This window comes from Sapajus apella, unplaced genomic scaffold (assembly GCF_009761245.1).
Source record: "Sapajus apella isolate SASKATOON/1434 unplaced genomic scaffold, GSC_monkey_1.0 scaffold19, whole genome shotgun sequence".
NCBI lineage: Eukaryota > Metazoa > Chordata > Mammalia > Primates > Cebidae > Sapajus > Sapajus apella.
In genome coordinates, this window is record NW_022436959.1 from 25,825,609 (window position 1) to 25,842,251 (window position 16,643).

The 16,643-nt window shown below is 35.0% G+C and overlaps 1 protein-coding gene across 4 annotated transcripts in view; it reads left to right on the forward strand.

The window, feature by feature from the left end:
* THSD7A (thrombospondin type 1 domain containing 7A) overlaps positions 1–16,357 on the forward strand; it is a 491,756-nt gene extending 475,399 nt beyond the window's left edge. Inside the window, exons 24-28 of one of the 4 annotated variants that reach the window (XM_032286741.1) lie at positions 6,102–6,197; positions 9,001–9,083; positions 9,448–9,658; positions 12,033–12,120; positions 12,842–16,357. In XM_032286741.1, coding sequence (XP_032142632.1) covers positions 6,102–6,197; positions 9,001–9,083; positions 9,448–9,658; positions 12,033–12,120; positions 12,842–12,926 — 563 coding nt within the window. In that variant the 3' untranslated portion in view covers positions 12,927–16,357. The remainder of the gene's footprint in view (positions 1–6,101; positions 6,198–9,000; positions 9,084–9,447; positions 9,659–12,032; positions 12,121–12,841) is intronic. The other 3 variants (XM_032286742.1, XM_032286743.1, XM_032286744.1) reach the window with 3 other exon arrangements.
* Positions 16,358–16,643: the final 286 nt, after the last annotated feature.

The window sequence follows — 16,643 nt, forward strand, 5'->3', positions numbered from 1 at the left end:
ATCAACAACAAAGCCATTAGACTAAAAGAATAGAAAAGAGAATCTCCGTGACAAATTCTTATATAGATAAGTGACAGAGGGAAAGTTAGTGGGAGAACAAGTGGATGAATAATATTGCCAAAATGTGTTGTCCGTATCAAGTTTTAAAAATATCCTCAGCTTAAGTCATACAAAACCATATTTTAGATAAATTATAGATCTAATGATGAAAAACAAACTGAAAAATACTTAAATATAAGAGAATATTTTTGTGAACTCAAGGTAGAGAAGGATTTCCTAATATGACACTAAAAGCACAAACAAAAGTGGAAAGGATTTTAAATTTCTTTAAATTAAAATTTAAAACTTCTACACAGTAAAAGACATCACAAACAAGGTTACTACAAGCCATGAACTTGGAAAATACGCTTATAAAGCCACTTAATTTCAAAGGATTTGTGTCTAGAATAGCAAATCTAAAACTTTTTGATCCAAAACAAGTTAGTAACCTTAAAATTGTTGAGGACCCAAAAGAACTTTTCTTTTCTGATATGTATAATTTAAAAAATAGAAAATGTATAACTAATGTTTATCAATTTATTTAAAATAATCAAAAATAAAATTGTATATTACTGTAAATAAATTTCCGGCAAAATAAGTTCACCATAACAAATGGAAAATAACTTTAATGACAAGAGTGGTCTTGTCTGAATTCTTGCAAATCTCTATAGAGTCTAACTTAAGGAAGACAGTTGGATTCTCTTACCTGCTCTGCATTTAATTTACTGCAACCTTATTTTAGTTTATGTATATAAAGAAAATCCAAACTTACACAGATTGTAGTTGCAAAGAGGAAATCCTCACGCATACTATGAAACTATGTCAACATCTCCCAGAGTCTCTGAACTGCACTTTAAGAATCACTGTTCTGGGGGAGGAGGCAAGATGGCTGAGAGAAGGCAACACCAGAATGTAGCTCCCAGCAAATGAGACACAGAGGACTAGAGGATTTCAGGATTCCAAACGAGGTGCCAGGTTCATTTCTGTGGGACTGATAGGGCACTGAAAACAGCCCAGGGAAGGAGCCACAGGGTGGGAGCCACCCAGGGGTGCAAACCAAGACAGGGCAGCCAGCTCAGAGGATCTGGCAGGGGCGGAATTTCACCCACTCAGTGCTCCAATTCAGATCCTGTGCTTACCTCATGCCTCCTGCAACCCACAGTCCACGAGAGCCCTGCCAGACTGAGGAGCACTGTGGGTTGTTGATGCAAATCTGAGCTGCAGCTCCCGCCGGGCACGGCAAGTTGTTGCACGGACCTGGGTGGAAGTTTGGACTAATGCCAGCAGGATGGACTGTCCCACAGAGGGAGACAGAGTTGAAAGCAGGGAAACAGGTGGTAAGGCCAGCAGGCCCCACCCCCACAGAACTCAAACTGAAGCCCTCACTAGAGAGCTTGGAAGCAAATACACCAGTTTGACCCCAACCAAGCAGATCAAGCTTGGGGAAGGAGAGACACTATTGGGAAGGTGGGACCAATCTCACCTGCAAACAAACTCCAGGGAAGGACCACCCACCCAACAACCTGACAGAATCTGAGAGAGCCCAGCAATGCCTCTACAGGCCAACAAAGATATAGCTCCAACATCAGCAGTAAGGACATCCACTCAGAGACTCCTCCTGAAATCAGCAACTTCAAAGATCAAAGAGAGATAAATCCATGAAGATGGGGAAAAAAAAATGCAAAAAGGATGAAACCATCAAAGACTGGAACACCTCTTCTCCTCTAAGGGATCACAACTCCTCACCATCAAGGGAACAAAAAAAAAAAAAAGAATGAATTTGACGATTTGTAGAAGCAGGCTTCAGAAGGTGGGTAATAACAAACTTCTCTGAACTAAAAGACCATGTTCTAACCCAGTGCAAAGAAACTAAGAACCTTGAAAAAAGGATAGAAGAAATGCTAACTAGAATAACCAGCTTAAAGAAGAACATAAATGACTTGATGGAGCTGAAAAACACAGCACCAGAACTTTGAGAGGCATACACAAGTTTCAACAGCTGAATAGATCAGGCAGAAGAAAGGATATCAGAACTAGAAGATCAAATCAATGAAGTAAAATGAGAAGGCAAGGTTAGAGAAAAAAGAGTGAAAAAAAAATAACAAAAAGCCTGCAGGAACTATGAGATTATGTGAAAAGACCTAATCTATGCTTGATTGGCATACCTGAATGTGACAGGGAGAATGAATCCAAGCTGGAAAACACTTCAAGGTACTATCCAAGAGAACTTCCCTGAACTAACAAGGCAGGCCAACATTCAAATCCAGGAAATACAGAGAACACCACAAAGATATTCCTCAAGAAGAGCAACCCCAAGGCACATAGTTGTCAGATTCAATAGGGATCAAATGAAGGGAAAAATGCTAAAGGTAGCCAGAGAGAAAGGCCAAGTAACCCACAAAGGAAAGCCCATCAGACTCACAGCAGATCTCTCAGCAGAAACCCTACAAGCTAGAAGGGAGTTGGGGCCAATATTCAACATCCTAAAGAAAAGAACTTTCAACCCAGAATTTCATATCAGGCTAAACTACACTTCATAAGGGAAGAAGAAATAAAATTCTTTACAGACAAGCAATTGCTGAGAGAGTTTGTTGGTACAAGACCTGCCTTACAAGAGCTACTGAAGAAAGTACCAAGCAGGGAAAGGAACAACCAGTACCAGCAACTGCAAAAATGTACCAAATGGTAAACAACAATGACACAATGAAAAAACTGCATCAACTAATGGGCAAAACAACCAGCCAGTAACAAAATGGAAGGACCAAATTCAAACATAACAATATTAACATTGAATGTAAATGGCCTAAATGCCCCAATCAAAAGACACAGGCTGGCAAACTGGATAAAAAGTCAAGACCCATCGATATGCTGTAATCAGGAGACTGATCTCATATGCAAAGACACATATAGACTCAAAATAAAAGGATGGAAGAAGATTTATCAAGCAAATGGAGAGCAAAAAAAAAAAAAAAAAAAAAAAAAGCAGGGGTTGCAATTCTAGTCTCTGATAAAACAGACTTTAAACCAACAAAGATCAAAAGAGACAAAGAAGGGCATTACATAATGGTAAAAGGATCAATACAACAAGAAGAGCTAATGATCCTAAATGTATATGCACCCAATGCAGGAGCACCCAGATACATAAGGCAAGTTTTTAATGACCTGCAAAGAGACTTAGACTCCTGCACAGTAATAGTGGGAGACTTTAACACTCCACTGAGAATACTGCACATATCAACAAGACAGAAAGTCAACAAGGATATCCAGGACTTGAACTCAGATCTAGACAAAGCAGACCTAATAATAAATGGTGTAGGGAAAAATGGCTAGCAATGTGCAGAAAGCAGAAACTGGACCCCTTCCTTACACCTTATACAAAAATTAGCTCCAGATGGATTAAAGATGTAAACATAAGAACTAACACCATAAAAACCCTAGAAGTAAACCGAGGCCACACCATTCAGGATATAGGCACAGGCAAGGACTTCATGACTAAAACACCAAAAGCAATGGCAACAAAAGCCAAAATAGACAAATGGATCTAATTAAACTTAAGAGCTTCTACACAGCAAAAGAGACAATCATTAGAGTAAACCGGCAACCAATAGAATGGGAAAAAACTTTTGCAATCTACCCATCTGACAAAGGGCTAATATACAGAATCTACAGAGAACTAAAACAGATTTACAAGAAAAACAAACCCATTCAAAAGTGGTTGAAGGATATAAACAGACACTTGTCAAAAGAAGACAAATATGTGGCCAATAAACATATGAAAAAATGTTCATCATTATTGGTCATTAGAAAAATACAAATCAAAATCACACTGAGATACCATCTCAAGCCAGTTAGAATAACGATCATTAAAAAAGCTGGAGACAACAGATGCTGGAGAGGATGTGGAGAAATAGGAACACTTTTACACTGTTGGTGGGAGTGTAAATTAGTTCAACCATTGTGGAAGACAGCGATTCCTCAAGGACCTAGAAATAGAAATTCCATTTGACCCAGCAATCCCATTACTGGGTATCTATCCAAAGGATTACAAATCACTCTATTATAAAGACACATACACACGTATGTTCGCTGTGGTGCTGTTTACGATAGCAAAGACCTGGAACCAACCCAAATGCCCATCACTGACTGACTGGACAAAAAAAATGTGGCATATATACACCATGGAATACTATGCAGCCATAAAAAATGACAAATTCATGTCCTTTGTAGAGACATGGATGAATCTAGAAACCATCATTCTCAGCAAACTGACAAAAGAACAGAAAACCAAACACAGCATGTTTTCACTCATAGGCGGGTAATGAACAATGAGAACACTTGGGCAGAGAGAAGGGAACAACAGTCACAGGGCTAGATTGGGGGGGGGAGGGGAGGGAAGGAACAGCAAGTTGGGGAGGGGAGGATGGGGAGGGATAACACTGGGAGAAATGCCTGATGTAGGCAAGGAGGGAGTGGGAGATGGAGACAGCAAATCACCATGGCATGTATGTACCTAAGCAACAACCCTGCAGGATACAGGATGTGCACATGTACCCCAGAGCCCAAATACAATACAATACAATAAAATACGAAAAAAATAGAAATGTTAAAAAAAAATAATAATAATAATAGAATCACTGTTCCAGAAGGAAGAATTTCTACAATTCAATGAGAAAAAAACATAGATTTCAGTAGTTGGAGGGGGGAAGGCCAAAGGTTTAAATAAGTAGTTTGCATAATGGGAGATTCACATGTCCCAAAACATTTAGGTTACTGTTCATTAACTTTATTAATCAAGGAGCTTTAATTTAAAATGACAAGGTAACTTTCCATACCCAAAAGGCTAACCAAAAAAAAAAATTAAATCCAGCAATTAAAAATTTTCATGAGTGTTTAAAGGAATTGCAATCTTTATGCACTGCTGATGGATTTGTAAATTGTCACCTTTTGCAGGAAAAGAAAAATAAGCAATATTTAATAAAGTCTTAGCTATCCATACAGTGATACCCAGAAATTTCCCTTCTAGATATATTAACTTAAAGAAGCACCAGGACACTTGCACAAGGTTTACGTTCAAGGTATTGTTTGAATAACAAAATTAAAAATAACCTAATAGAAGAAATAGCTAAATAAACTGTGTTATGTATTACAATGAAATTCTATGTCATAGTTAAAATAAACTGTACTACATTTTTAAAAATCACTTAGAAATATTTCACCTGTAACACTGACTACATTTCAGAATGCTACATTGGATACTTTTTTAAATTTATGACTGCAAAAAATATCATATATCATTTCTGTAGATAGTAATTATGTGTGTGTGCATACAGTGAAATAACTAAAAGCATAACAAAGTCATACATCTACTTCAGAATAGTAGGTGCTGCTGGACAGACAGGGAGGGTGTTCAGAGCAGGAAAGAATACAATTCTACCTCATGTTTTATTCATCAACAAGCTAATGAAAACTGAAGTAAATACGGATAAATAATATTTGTTAAAATTGTATGACATATAGGGTTATTCTCTACATATAGAGAGAATGCAGAGAATATATAATATAGAGAGAGATCTATAAAGAGAGCTCTATATACATATCTATAGAGAGAATATATATATTTTTTCTATATATATCTATATAGAGTATATATGTATATTTTCTATATATATAGTTATTTACATATATATACACACACTATATATATATATTCTCCACGTATTCTCTCTCTCTCTCTCTCTCTATATATATATATATATATACTTATTCTCCATGTCTGACTGTATATTTATTTCATAACACTCTTTAAAAATTAAATTAAATTAAAAACCTAGGTTCCCACCAGGTAGTGTGACAGCAGACATGGAAAATTAGTTGGGATAGCTGCAATTTTAAAACATATGCTTGGTAGCTTCAGGACTGACAATAAATTGACATTTGAATCATCAGAGATGGGCTTCTTACCACTTTTCAGTTGTTCATAAATATGTTATTAGTACTCTATCCCCATGATTGTTGTTCTGTGTAACAGAATGCTTTTGCTCATGTTTACTGTTTCCCTGCAGATGGACAGTGCTATGAATATAAATGGATGGCCAGTGCTTGGAAGGGCTCTTCCCGAACAGTGTGGTGTCAAAGGTCAGATGGTATAAATGTCACAGGTAAACCTCCAGTTTCTCTTTGAAAATCTTCCTGTAACACACATGTGATTGGTTGAAGAAAATAATTAAGGAAACGAAGTTACTCTTTCAGTATTCAAAGCCTGTTAGGGATTCAGGTTGCCTAAGCTGGCTACACCCATCTGATGACCAGTGACAAATTATTTTGTTTTATAATGGTTCAAATTAGCCCTCTTAGGTACCGCTGCTGAAACATTTAATACAATCTAATTCTAATAATTATTATAAATAAACACTTTTCAAATTATCTTTTCTAGAAATTTTATGTATGAGTAACTTCCTACACGTTTAAAAATAATCAATTTCTTTTTTACTTTCTGCTTCTGTGTCTTGAAGGCAACATAAATGCAGACCAAAAATACCACCAAGGGAGTATGATTATACAAATCCAAATATCTTGCTTGAATTCAGAAACCTATGATTCAGACATTTTTAAATTAATTAATTGGAAAGACCTATTGGTAAATTTCAAACCCAGACCACCTGAGCAGCTCACCTACTGTGCCCACATCCCCAAATTACTATATATCCAAAGAAGAACTCCAAAGGAATAACTTTTTTTAATTGTACTTCGACCAACATATACCTCCAAAGAATTACTATAGTGTGCAATTCCTAAATGCCTATCTGAAGCCTGTAAACATGAGGGATCCCAACGATCCCTTGAAGGAGGAATTGAGATTTTGGCTCAAGATACATAGTGAACCACCAAGCACATTTCCTAAAAATAAATGAAAGTCAGAACCAGAACCTTAATTTCAGGCACATGGACCCAGAAATCTAATGCCTTTCCATAAACAATTTCTTTTTATAAATCTAACAACTTATGGGAATTGCCATAGTACAGCAACAACAGGCATCTTGACAGTTAACTGCTCAGGCAGACCTGCTCACTTGCTGCTGTGTTTTAACATTGCTGTGGGGGGAAATAAGGAGTGTGTATTTGGATGCCTCTGGGTAATGTCCATTTATAAATTTAACTTTAATATATACAGTAAGAAAAAGGAGCAAGGATCAATACGCTTTTTGAAAACTATCCATTTTTATATTGAATTTTAAATTACGTGGATTCATTGAAACCCAATTACTAATTTCCTCCCTTATGGGAGCTAGATCAGGATATCAGTTTTTTTCTTGTGAAGATATGATTTTATACTTAAGAAAGCTCTATCAAGAAAAGCTTAATAACAACGCCCTGTGGTCACACACATAACAAATAAAAGACATCTAACAGAAACCCTTTGTTGTCTCACTGTATTATTTTTTGGGAGAAAAATCTGCTTCAGCCCCCTCACTCCAGGAAGTATGGAGTAAGAAGAGCCCTGGACAGGGACAGATGGGTTTCTGAATGAGGAGGTGTTATAGAAGTTATCCATTCAGCTCACAGATTAAAAATGAATGGATACATTTATTGCCAAACTATTCAAAGAAAATTTAACCACTTCTCTAAATGATCCTATAAATTTGCAAATTTTTTTCCAATAATGGATGCAAATAATGTTTGCCTGACTTTTCTTCTACATATTAAAAACTTTTTCTACTGCATTTGGGGCTCTTCCCCCAATGCAAAGGTCAGTCAAACGTTAAAAGACTTACCTGTAAAATCGTATTTTTAATTCAGCAAAGTATCCAATGGACTATTTCTAATGGTATTCAGTACAAAAAAGCCAATGTGTAAATCATCTGTGATAAACTCTATATGCATTCTTCTTTCATCTTTTAGGAGAGATGACATTCTTTATGACAAATAGGCAAGCATGTAAAGTATATTATCTATCTTGATCAATTGCTTTAATTTATAAATTGTCCTTTTAAGGAACTCAAAATATTGCTTTCCTTTTGTGTATGTATTTGTTTAATGATAATAACTTCAATACGGCCAATTAACTGCAACTGCCTTGCAATGACTAACTGCTTTTCTATAATAATTTTTCTGTATTTTGAGATTATAATATTGAGAGAAACACAGAGAATTAGCAATAGGCACATGTGATTACATTCCTGAAGACCATCAGTTCTATCAATAAAGAAAAAATTTTGCTTTGCTAAAATTCTGTTAAACTGAACAAGTATAGTTTGAATATATGAGTTCCTTTCATATCACCAATGTTTTCTATGACCTCTATTTCCATCTTAAAACCTCACTTGAAACAACTTAGGGACAGTTGGTACTATACTGGAAAATAAACAAGAGAGAGATAAACAGCTGTAATATCAAGTTAAAACCACAGTTCAAAACAAATGATTTAGTAGATACATTTGTTTTCTTCTCTATATCCAAAAAACACCCTGAATTAGCAGAAATTGTAGTTTTCTCAAAAAGAAAAATGCGTTATTTTTTTAAAAAAATTATTTAACATAAAGAGCTAAAGAGTTATTTCAAAGGACATGAAAACTATTGTTCTGAATCTCCAAGAAAGAATTTAACCTTAGAAAAAAATTAAATCAGCTTTTTAATTGCTGGACTTAGCTTCAGGCGCTCCTGACAGAAGAAGGTTATGTGCAATTAGTATTTTCAAAATAGCAGCTATAGAATCATTCTTTCAACAAATGCTTGTTGAATACCTGCTGAGAAGCAGGCACTGTGCTACCTCCCCTGGGTAAGAAGGTCCTGGAGTCACTACAGGTGCTCAAGGTTAACCAAATATTTCACAGTCAACCACTGACAGAAAAATTCCTGGGATTCCCAAAGTAGTTCAAGATTCAAAGACAAGTCACTAACAACAGTGTATTTTCATCATAGCAAGATATATTATTTGTCAAAACATGACTTTCTGTTCTACAGGGGGTTGCTTGGTGATGAGCCAGCCTGATGCCGACAGGTCTTGTAACCCGCCGTGTAGCCAACCCCACTCGTACTGTAGCGAGGTATGTGTAAATTCATCAGGGCAGACAACCCAGCTCCATCATTTGTCACCCCACTGTCTCTTGCAGTTTATCTCCCTCCAAAGAAAGCATGTCTTGAGGCATAAAAATCCCATTTTAGACACCTCCTTTTATCAATCTAAAAAGTCCTGAATTCACTTGCTTTCACCTTGAGAAAACATTTATATGTAATACCGAAAGTGTATTTTTATGTAGCTAAAAATATTACAGGAATTACGTATAGTTATTCCCCCAAAAAAAAAAAAAAAAAAAAAGTCCTTGTTTAAAGCCTTCTCTTCAAGTCAGGTCTGTTAGACTTTCAAAGATTCCTTGCATGGCTAGTATAAATCTGCTTGTTCTCCTGCAGACAAAAACATGCCACTGTGAAGAAGGGTACACTGAAGTCATGTCTTCTAACAGCACCCTTGAGCAATGCACACTTATCCCTGTGGTGGTAATACCCACCATGGAGGACAAAAGAGGAGATGTGAAAACCAGTCGGGCTGTCCATCCAACCCAACCCTCCAGTAACCCAGCAGGACGGGGAAGGACCTGGTTTCTACAGCCATTTGGGCCAGGTGAACTGACTAGACTAGTGTTGAAGTTGAAACCTTTAGTTATGCTTTAGGCAATGCCAAAGGATTAAAAGAGTGAGCAAGCATTGTTATATGAGTTATTGATTATTTTATCTACATGCCTTTATTCTGTTAGTGCCATCTATTCCCAAATTTTTACTATCATTATGGAAAATAACTTATGTTTGAAGTTCAGAGAAATGAAATTACTCTCTTCTGAGAAAATTTTAGTATCAATATGATCCAATTCAATTCCAGTCCAAAAATTACAAGTGTAATTTCAAATTGAACAAAGATGGGAATATGAATTTTAAAAAATGTGTTGTCATTCAGAACTAGGATAAAGGAGACTATAAAGACCTTCCAGAATTTGTAATTTGATCATAACATGAGTTACGCAGTTCTGTGCCAGGGGACACTTGATAGCTAGATCAGTTTGGATTAGCCCTACAAGTCAGCATACTCAAATACTGAGAATCTGTACAAGTGCCAGATACACAGGGGCAATAATGGAGCCTTCCCTTCTGGATGGGGATGATCCCAATTTTTTTTCCACATTAAACAGATAGCTTTTAATGTATCTAGTAATAAATGCAAAGCCAATATGGGCAACCGCTTGAAAACCTCATGAAATGCTATTCTCTACTCTGCACACTTTCTCTCCTCTGTTGGATTTAATCATATGCTCATCCCTAGAACTAACCTGGCGCTTGAAAATGTGCTACATGGGTTATAAAACAGCTCGTATCATGCCACTTTTTCTCACTCCCTGGAGGAACTCCTAGTCCATGAGGCAAAGGAACTCTCTAGGCAGAACCAGGCATAGTCTACTTAAAAATGCCATTAGAAGCATGAGAAAAGACGGAAGGAATCTGCACAGCTAGCACGTCTCCACTGCTAATGCATTAAGTCTGAACACTTTCCCTTACTGGAGAATAAATATTGGATTTTTAGGATATTTTAAATGTTTGGGTGATTTGGTTTTAATCACATTATTCCTGCTTTAATTGGCTTTTTAGCTGAAAGTACGATTTATTTTGCAAAGCTGACTTGTCTGTGTAAGCATGGGAAGCTCTTCCCTCAGTGTTCAAGACAACAGACTAGCAGATAACCAGTAGCAATTCTGATCTTTACTAACAAGCAGATCTCCTCACATCAAAATCAGTCCTTTTGAAAAAAATAAATATTATTGTCATTAATTTTATATATAGTTTCCCCAAAGTGAAAATGATAATATATTTAAGAGGTGCATGTTCTGAAAACTTATACTTAGATATTCTTTGATTTTGAAAAACCCAAAAAACATTTGTTGAAGAAACTCAAAGCATAGAGAAGCTCAATCATGAAACAGCTCTTTTGATTCTAAACTCAGCTCAAATAAAAAAAAATATTTAGGATTAGAAAGAAAAGATATTTAGAATATTAATTTAGTTTGTTTCCAGCAAATGAACATCTCACTTGATCTAGCTCCAGGCAAAAATATTCCACAGTACCAATTTGCATTTGATGCCTTTCAAATATTGAATAAACCAGAGTTTACATGAGGTCAATTTTGCCTAATCTATAATTTTGACACTAAGATCAAATATTTAATTGCAACAGAAAATATATGTTGATGTGAGGATAAAATTAAATTAGCCATGTCATAAATAACATCTTTTCTTTGAAGTTTATTCAGAGCATAAAACTGAGGAGTTCAAAGAAAATGAGAGCAGAAACCCAAATTACAAAAGTTCCTGTTATGTCTCATTCCATATAATAGAAAAGGAAAAAAATGATTTATAGATCCTTTTAGATGCTAACCAAACTAGTTGCTTTTGTAAATGACATTGTCAAGCCAATTTTAAAACACACTGTCAGTGCAGATTAGATAAAAGATTATTAATTCTATAAGATGTTGAATATATTCGCTTTCATTTTACCTGGAATGAAAATGATGAAGCTTTTGTCTAAATACCTATCTGCAGTAACTCGAGGTTGTAGAACTATCTAAAAATGGCATTTTCCATCTTTTCTTATGATTGCAATTCTCAAAATAGATTGAAAATCAGAAGAAAATGTTTATATAGCATTACACATGTATGGAGTTTGAAGTAAAACTGAGATGAAAGGCAGCTGAAGTTTAGACAAAGAAACTTGAAATCTGAAGTTAAATATTATTTATAACTTTTCAATTCAGTTTTCTTTGATAACTTATCTTTAATGAAGCAGTATCTAACTCATAACAGCAGCTTTGCATTAATCATTAACTGTGTTGAAGCGATAACTCTCTTGAGTTTTGAAAGAAATTGGTCATATATGATTGATCACTGTTCATAAAGACTGCCTCATGTATACCAGACTAATGTAAATTAATAACTAATATCATTCTTCTTAGATGGGAGACTAAAGACCTGGGTTTACGGTGTAGCAGCTGGGGCATTTGTGTTACTCCTCTTTATTGTCTCCATGATTTATCTAGCTTGGTGAGTGTTTAAATATTTAAAAATCCAAAGAGATACATAACGTCTCTATTTCAGAGAAAAGACTTTCAGTTAATCATAACACAGAAACAGCAAACTAATTTCTCAAATCAGTATTCTACATTTATCTCGTGTTCACATGATTTCCAAGTAAACACGGCTTTAGTCTTAGATGAGCTAAAAGCTACCAAATCTGAGCCATTTCGTATCTAACAACGAGCAAGAACTTCCTGCAGGTCATCTTCTCAAGCATATTCTCTTGCATACTTTTAAGAGAATTGCTTTGTACTGGTTATGGTGAACTGTCGATTTTTATATTGAATTCTAATGGAGAAAGATATTATAGTAATACTTAATCATATTCAACTATCTTTTAAAACATGTGTTATTTATAAATTATGTATTATTTATAAAGGTTTCTTGCCAAAGGAAAATGACTAGACTATGATATTATTTCTGTTGTTAATACTGAAATAATTCCACTTGGATAATTTATCTTTTGCAGGATAGTTAAACACTTGAAGTTTACTTAGAGTTTATTCAAAGCATAAAACTGAAATTCAGGGAGATCAGAAAATCAAATTCTAAGGTGGACTTTAGGCAGTGTAGCCAACGAGGCGATTTTGATTTATCAATTTATTTTTACGTTTTTTCACTGAAAGCAGTCACATTTACAATTAGAGACTGATTTTCTTTCTCCCAATTTTAATTATTTGTTCTGCAGCAAAAAGCCAAAGAAACCCCAACGAAGGCAAAACAACCGACTGAAACCTTTAACCTTAGCCTATGATGGAGATGCTGACATGTAACATATAACTTCTCCTGGCAACAACCAGTTTCGGCTTTCTGACTTCATAGTAGATGTCCAGAGGCCACAACACACGGATCCAAACTGTGTGGATTAAAATACATTTCAATTTTTAAAAAGGGCGTCATAAAGACAAGAGTGAAAATCATACTGCCACTGGAGATATTCAACACAGTACCACTTACATACATCAACTGTGAGAATTATAGGAGATTTAGTTGAATACATGCTGCATTCTGAAAGTTTTATGTCATATTTTCTGAAGTCTACCAACGAAAATCCACCTTCATCTCTAAAAAATAATGGTGGGATTGATCAGGTAGGATGCCTGATACAAGACTGTCTGCAGTGTTAATCCATAAAACTTTCTAGCATGACGAGTTTCTACCAAGATCTCCACAATACTATAGTTAAATTAACAACATGTGTTGATGCACATTATGTCAGATTATGTACTTGTTAATAAGCAATTTTAACAATGCCTAACAAGCTCTAAGCTAAGCAGAAAACCCACTGAATAAATTCAGCATCTTGGTGGTCGATGGTAGATTTTATTGACCTGCATTTCAGAGACAAGGACTCTTTTTTAAGACTCCATTCTTGTCTCTCTCCAAAGTAAGAATGCTGGACAAGTACTAGTGTCTTAGAAGAAAGAGTCCTCAAGTTCAGTATTTTATAGTGGTTATTGTCTGGAAAACTAATTTACTTGTGTTAATATGTTTCTACTTTCCCTGATTTTCAAACTGGTTGCCTGCATCTTTTTTGCTATATGGAAGGCACATTTTTGCACTATATTAGTGCAGCATGATAGGCACTTACCCAGTATTGCCATATAAACTGCCTCTTTTCATATGGGATGAAGACATCTGTGCCAAGAGTGTCATGAAGACATTTGCAAGTTCTTGTATCCTGAAGAGAGTAAAGTTCAGCTTGGATGGCAGCAAGATGAAATCAGCTATTACACCTGCTGTACACACTCTTCCTCATCACTGCAGCCATTGTGAAATTGACAACATGGCGGTAATTTAAGTGTTGAAGTCCCTACCCCTTAACCCTCTAAAAGGTGGATTCTTCTAGTTGGTTTGTAATTGTTCTTTGAAGGCTGTTTATGACTAGATTTTTATATTTGTTATCTTTGTTAAGAAAAGAAAAGAAAAGAAAAAAAGGAACTGGATGTCTTTGTAATTTTGAGCAGATGGAGAAAATAATGTATCAATGACTTTTGTAACTAAAGGAAATCAAAATTATATGTTGATTTTTCTTTCTCTCTAATTTGATTTCTCAGTTTCAGATTGAATGTCTGTCTTGGAGGCACTATTTTAAAATCCATAGTCTTTTGTCTTTCTCACTGACAAAATTTGAAGCCATCTTTTCAATGCATGATTTCAAATTTTTAAGAGAGAAGAATAAATATCTTGTCCAAGACTTCATTACATCTCTAGACCAAGAGTGGCGAACTTTTTCTGTAAAGGACTATATAGAAACTATTTTCAGCAAGCTCTATGTTGCAATTTCTCAACTTTGCCATTCTGCTAATGCAACCATAATAAATAAAAGAATGAACATGACTGTTTTCCCATATAACTTTCTTTACAAAAACTGCCAGTAGGCCACCTCTGCAGGTCAAATTTTGCTGACGCCTGGTTCTGGGTGTTTTTTAATGCTAACTCTCCATGGTGTCATCTTTCTTTTTCATTCATTTACTCACTATGTTCAGTGTTTAATTTCAGATGTGAGAATTTACAGTCATTACATTTACCACTGTATCAGAAGTAGCTGTATTTTTTAAAGATGTAGCCCTGGGAGTGGAACAATACTTAACTCAGCAGACTTCTTTCATATGAAAATTCAAAAGGTGCCATTAAAAAGCAATACCATTTTTCAGGCAACATTATAGCAACAACCTCTGCAAGAGAGGAGGACACTAGCTTTTCAGGTTTTTTGAAAAATAGCATAACGTGCTGTTTTATTTTAAACAGCAGTGTTCTGTAAAAGTGGTTTGGATTTAGAAGGTATTTTACCTTCATACTGGAGTGTGACCTCCCCCTGCTGTTCATTAGAGTATTTGCAAAGCTTATAAAAGACATCACGTTAGAATGTCATTGTCCCCAAAATGAAAATATTTGTCTTTCAATAAGAACTAAATGCAGTAAGCACTAATTTCTTATTCAATATTCACTATATTAGGCGATGTAAACCATTTCAAAGACAACAGGTAGTCAGGAAGATAGAATTTTACTTTAAACCAAGGATTTAAACAAACAAACAAAAAATATATAAATCCAAAATCCATTTTATCTGTCTTATTAAAGAGGAAGAAAAAATAATATTGTTACTCTAAAACTGTGATTGTCAATGTTTATACTCAGGGGTCTTCCAGATAATCCTCAAGTTGATGTCTTTGAATAGCATAAACTCCACTTGTCCAAAATGATTAAGAAAGAATCTATTGTGGTTACTTGAAAAATTCAACTAACCCTCTTATGAAATGTGCGCAATACCTTATAATTTTAAAATGTGGGCTAGAATTAAAATACTGTTCCTACTAAAGCTATACTTATGATATTATAAAATGTCACTAATTCAGAAAAAATTAGTATCATCCCACCTATAAGAATTAGAAAATCCAAATTACAAAATGTTATGAAAAATACAAGACATTTTTTCATAAATTGATTGGATTTTACAACACACACACACACACACACACACACACACACGAGAGAGAGAGAGAGAAGAAATTAGGTTTAACATTACCTAATATTAGAGTACATATTGGAAGATCACTGTTAGAATAAATAAACACTGGACAACCTCTTGGTAGAAAGGTGAAAAGAATGTAGCAATCTGGCTATTTTGGACAAATGGAAGTTTATTATATTCATGTTTATAATATGAAAATGGCCTTATTTTTGTTTCTGGCATAAGTCAATAATGAGTTAAATATTTTACTGGAATTTCATCAAAATCTTATTCTTCCTGTTCCTTCTAAAAATTTGGGAGGGGAATATAGTAGAAACTTCTCTATTGACACTTTTGCCTTATGGAAATGGTCTGTGAGGCTAAAAAGATGTAGAACTGCTGTTCCCTAGTATGAACGTCTTACTGGTTTTAAAAAGAAAAGGGCGGAACAAGTTTAACACAGTATTATATGATTTTGCTTGACTATTTCAATAGAAACCATATAGAAGAAGACTAACTGATCTCTTTTGAAAGGGGCTGATTTGCTTATTCATCAGTACCTCATCCAATATATTAACTATAATCTTCATTTCAAAGCTTTTTTTTTTTGAGGACACTATGGTGTAGCTTAAGTGAATTAAAAAAGAGTGCATAAAAGCATGTTTTTCATTACTTATAACAAAGCACAAATTACTTAAGGCAAATATGTATTGACATGTAAGACACTCTGCTTGGCACTGTAAAAAAAAAGTTAGTAATGGCTTTTGTATACATAGATACTTAAGACGTCCAAAAGAAGGAAAAAATATTTAATGAGTAAAGATAGCACTTAAACATGTTGACTTTTACTCTAGGTTTGGTTTTAGATGGGGTTTGTATTTTTCCATATGTAACATACATGTTTTTAGGCCATGGTGTTAGGAGTTTGATTTTTCCCCGCACTACCCTGAGGTAGGTGGCAGTGGTCATTTTAGCTTAATCAGACCCCTGTTAAATTCCTGGGCATTTCAAGAGAAACTGACGTCTTACTTCTACA